The 4,965-nt window shown below is 39.4% G+C and overlaps 1 protein-coding gene across 2 annotated transcripts; it reads left to right on the plus strand.

Moving 5' to 3' along the window:
- Positions 1-1,174, plus strand: LOC137575393 (uncharacterized). 2 transcript variants are annotated; one of them, XM_068287956.1, is made up of 3 exons: positions 2-189; positions 255-570; positions 639-811. In XM_068287956.1, the coding sequence occupies exons 1-3, from the start codon at positions 166-168 to the stop codon at positions 680-682; spliced, it is 384 nt and encodes a 127-aa protein (XP_068144057.1). In that variant the 5' UTR covers positions 2-165; the 3' UTR covers positions 683-811. The 2 variants fall into 2 exon arrangements, with proteins under 2 accessions (XP_068144056.1, XP_068144057.1); XM_068287955.1 differs by having other exon boundaries at positions 1-189; positions 255-1,174.
- The last annotated feature ends 3,791 nt before the right edge of the window (positions 1,175-4,965 follow it).

Consider the following 4,965-nt stretch of genomic DNA (forward strand, 5'->3'; position numbering starts at 1 on the left):
GTTGGAATTCAGTCGTCAAACGGCAGCATTTAACACAAGTCGCTGGAGCGGAGTGGGCGCACAGATCTTGTCTAGAATTGGATACACACACACGCACACACACAAAGAGACTAACTCACTCGGTTAAACGGTAACCAAAAACAGAACATTATCGATCAGAACAAGATGTTCGCCACTCAACAACTATGGGTAATTGTGATTGATGATGGTATTCGTATTCCTATTCGAATGAATGTTTAATGAAACTTTTGCAGCTAATTTGCCTGCTAGTGGGAGCTCTATTTGCATCACCCATAAGGGGCAGTGAGGAGGAGCCTCTCGAGGACAAGATCACAGAAGATGTGGTTAGCATAGACAACGAGCTGCAAAAGGTGATACGTGTAATGCCGCAGGAGCTGCCGCCGAAACAGGATCACACGGGCAATCAGATGAACTCGGCTCTCTTCCAGATCCAACCTCTGCGTCCGGGTGGCCCTCGCCAATATCTGGACTCGAAGCGCATGCGTCGCCCTAGGCCAGCCAAGCTGATGGCATCGTCCACAGCTCCTTCCACTTCCACTACTAATACTGGTGAAGAATCGCAGCAGCCTGCTTTGAATTATCCATACAACAACGAACTAAAAGCCTTTCCCAAGCAGAAACAAAAGCAACAGAAGCAACTGCACTTCATCATCGACTCTGACGGGGAGAGTTCTCAAGCGATCCCAGTTGCCATGACCCCAGGTCCGTATCCCATTTACTATGTGGTGTCCAAGACGAATGGTCGCTTCGGCAAGTTCCCCATCAAGGCCTTCCGCACTCCGGCGGAGTTCTCCAAGTATTTGATTAAGAGCAAGGCGGAACCGATTCCCCGTGTCCAACGCTTCGAGGGTTTGGTTAGGCGTTAGATTTTATGCTTCATTTTGCTTGCCTGCTTGCTTTGCTTACCTTTTTGTGATTTTTGCTTAGTTAAATTATTGCTCACCATAATTATAATTGCTAATTACCACAAAGAAAAACGAACGAAACAAAACAAACACACACAAAACTCAACTATATACAATATTTTTATTATACTCTTATATATACAAACATACATACATACCTATATAATATGTAGCTAACCCATGTTTAAATCTCTGTACCAAATAAACTGACGGCGACCTTCGCCTTGCCGTCGAATGAGTCATATGTATATTCTTATTCTTTCTTAATTGTTGATGACTTTTCATTAGGTTTTTGTTTCTGTTTTGTTGGCGCTCTGGTAATTACATGGAATCTCAAATCTCTCAATCTCCGCCTATCCTCCAATCGTATGCAAATTTGGCATTAAGTCCCCCTTCCATAGCCAACGCCATCGCCATCAACCATCATCATCATCATCGAGTCAAGTGTCGTATAATTAAGTATTTGCCTCAATACCCATCAGCAACATTTACATATGATGTGAGAACAATAGCTGTTTGGATACATTTGATTTATTGCAATCGCCCCTCGCCCTCACCCTCCCCCTCACCCTTCCCCTTGTTTCATTATCTTTTGTCTGCCCATGTCTCGGTCTTTCAGTCTTTTCGCTATTTCTATATCTGCAAAAACAAATGATTGTTCTGCTTTCTTCGATGCAAAGGCCCCCATCAATAGATTCTTTCAGTTCGACAAACTTTCTCCCCGAATTTAGAACCTTTGTGCCTGCTGATTCTTAAGTGTTAATGTTTATTTATGAACACTAACAAATTTTCTTCATCTGTATAAAGCAAATGAGTATAGCGTATAAGATCTCCAAAAAAAAAAAACAAAAGGTTAACCTATCTATAGCCCGCCTTTAAATGTCATTGTTTTATACCTCCATTGAGGCGTTTTGAAAATACTTAAATTTTTATTCAATTGTCGTTGTTAAATTGTCTTTCGAGTTAACTTTATCGATCATTATTTGGCAAACAAATCGATGCGAAATGTTTGACACATTCCACAAAATAGAAAAGAGAGAAACAGGGGAAAAAAAACTTCATTTCTATTCATATAACAGAGAAGTTGCAAATTTGAAAAGGACTTTTTAGTTGTTAAAAGCTTATGAACAAAACTTGTATCCATTGACACAAACTTTACAAGAACTGGCAAACTGTGGACTAAAGGTTCAGCTACATGATCTGGGCAAGCTTTATGATTGATAACAAATCTTTTGTTTCCCAGCTCGTGGTTGAGGTCAAGCGTAGAAGAATTTATACAAATGAAATTAAGGAAACAGAAAACCTTCTCAAAAAACCCATATTTTTATACCCCTGCAAAGAGGTCAAGAAATGTGCAATGCATAGAATGTGGAAACTCTGTCAGTTTGTCGATCCGTCTGGCTGAATCAACACACACTTTTCCAAGACCGTTGAAACAGGGGTTGTATATCTAGGATTCAGCCGGATCGGCTGCTACGAACACTGACTTTTCTCCATAACTGTCACCCCAAATACTCCAAGCGAAGTCTATGAAAACCTTATTTGCATAGATGTAAACAAATTCTTTTGGTGGCAAAGTAATCTCTGATTAATTGACAATCTGAATAAACTGACGTTTGAATTTATAAAAAAAACAGATAAATTTCAAAAATCATTGATTAGAAACTAGATGACAATTAATTATCCATAGAGAAACGAAACTCAATTAGTAGATTGAGTTCTTTTCTCCCTCGATGGCTTTCTCCTCTAATCTGTTTCTCGATATATACAGACATAGATACATCATATCATATAGTATTGTAAGTAACTAATTTGTTTTAATTGCAAAATCACACGTGCAATCATGATTATGTGGCAGCAACTTCCAAAGTCCTTGCAGGAATCAAATGAATCTCTTGCCTCTCCACAAAAAGAAAAAAAAAATTGAGGAAGAAGCTAACCGGGAAATGATTCCCTTGTAATAATTATGATTTTTATTGGAGTTGGGCTTCGGCACACACACTCACACACACCCACTTCCTTTTGTTTCCCTTTGAGTGAGTCCTTGCCCATGTGGTTAATCATTTTCTTGGGCCTTTTCTCGGCTTGTGCATTTTCTCATTACTTTTGCTCATTTCGACATTTCATTTCATTTCGTGTATGGCGAATGTGTAATGAACTCTGCCCACACCGCACACACACACACACACACACAGAGAGTAATATGTACATATGTATATAGAAAGGAACATGACGAACAAAGTGTGATATCGAAATTTCCCAAAGGATTCAACGCGACAGCCATATTTTTGCACGCCACGAAAAAGATTCCTTTTTGGCTTTTGGCCATGGCTGTGTCTGTGGCTGTAGCTGTGGCTTTGCCGCCAAGTTCAGTGCGTGCCGGAGAAAAATGCGAGTTGAAGAAACCAACAAGTCCGGAGAATGCAAGAAAAGTTACTTACATACTTTCCGGGTAGTATAATCAAGCGTAAAAATGCGAAATTAATCAACTTCGGAGAGTCGTGCGCTCTCGTCTCAAGTTAACAACGCAGAAAAAATTGAATTAAAACTTTTTCGCTCTTTCCCCTTTTGCACCCCTTTTTTCCTCCTCCTTTTTTTTTTTTTTTTGTTGGTTGACTCTTACTTAGGAGGACTTCATTCCGCGTTCGCGGTCCTTTCGGCCTGGTCCTTTTCCATGTCGGAGCTGTTATTCAATTATGTATTTGCGCTTGTCCTGCAGTAAAAATTACAATCTACACGACAAGTCAACAGAATTATGAACACTCCTGGGCAGTAAAAAGCAAATAAAAAATATTACACAAAAAGAAAAAAGAGAACGGAATTCGAGAGAAAAGACCAAACTTTTCTGGGCGACAGAAACAATTTTTATTCTCCCCGAAAATTTAGCTTGAATTTTTCTTCGCCGTGCCGTACGCGGTAATTGCAACTCGCCTTTTCCTGGGGGAAATGTGAAACAATAAATGAAAATAAATGAATTTTTGTTAGCCGAATAGCCCAGCCCCGGAGGCCTTATACCAACGTCTCCATAAATTCCGAAAAAAAACCTCAAAAATCACAAACAACAAAAATAAAAATGGAACAACGTGAACCATCAAGATGAAGAGCAAAAACAGAAAAAATTCACTTATTAAAAAACACAATGCCACAGAATTCATTTGCATTGAAAAGAAAACTCCCGATTCTGTTGTGGTTAACCGTCAACTTTCAATATTTATCCTAACTTCATTTGCTCGACATTCAAAATGAAATGTCACATTTAACGAGGACTGTCAAGGAATCGTTGGAACTTGGCCCACACCTTGCCAACCCTTTCCACCCTTTCTCTCTGCCAATGCGAAGCAATTTTATGCCGTGTTAAAATCGAAAACCAACTCACAAATGCGAAAAGACAATTTTCGAGCGAGTCGAAAGCCATTTGATCAAAAATTAATGTGTATAGTTGAAACATCTTGCAACATTACGACATTATACGCGTGTCAGGCCAAGACGACGACGGCGGACCGAATAACCTCCACTGGGCAAAGAGGAAAAGGGCTAAAGGATGGATAAACTTAGACAAGGGCACAAAAAACCAAACTGCAAGAAAATGCCTTGGCGCAATGCCTTACAGTGGAAATAGTAGAGAAATTTCTTCCTTTCCTTTGATCAGGTTTCAGAATTGCCGAATACACATCAGGCATCAGAATTGCATAGGTGTTCAACCAAATTATCGTTAAATTCTTAAGTTTTATAAAGTTATAAACCATTTATACACATTCGGGCCAATTTCTAATGTCGAAAGAAAGAGGACAAAACTTAATTAGTACGAAATTGCTGCAAAGTTCGAATTGGGACAAGATCATAAATATATATAGAAGTCGATTTAAAAACGAAGAGACTAATTGTAAGAATTTTTGTTGTGTTTTGTTCCACCGTATCAAAACCTGGCGATAGGCATGTGAAAACTTTTAGCCGTAAAAAATGTGACCCTTATGTCCTGGATATCCTGTTAGTTACTGACAACCATGGAAGTTGCCGCAACCAGCCGCAGAAAGTTTTG

The sequence above is a fragment of the Drosophila tropicalis genome, unplaced genomic scaffold, assembly GCF_018151085.1.
Source record: "Drosophila tropicalis isolate 14030-0801.00 unplaced genomic scaffold, ASM1815108v1 contig_573, whole genome shotgun sequence".
NCBI classification, from domain to species: Eukaryota; Metazoa; Arthropoda; class Insecta; order Diptera; family Drosophilidae; genus Drosophila; species Drosophila tropicalis.

What these genes read in the sequence shown, in the direction of transcription:
- LOC137575393 (XM_068287955.1), top strand. Translation starts at nt 166, where the DNA reads ATGTTCGCCACTCAACAACTATGG. An exon ending in TCGCCACTCAACAACTATGG is followed by an intron (nt 190 to 254) that starts GTAATTGTGATT and finishes AAACTTTTGCAG; the next exon opens with CTAATTTGCCTGCTAGTGGG.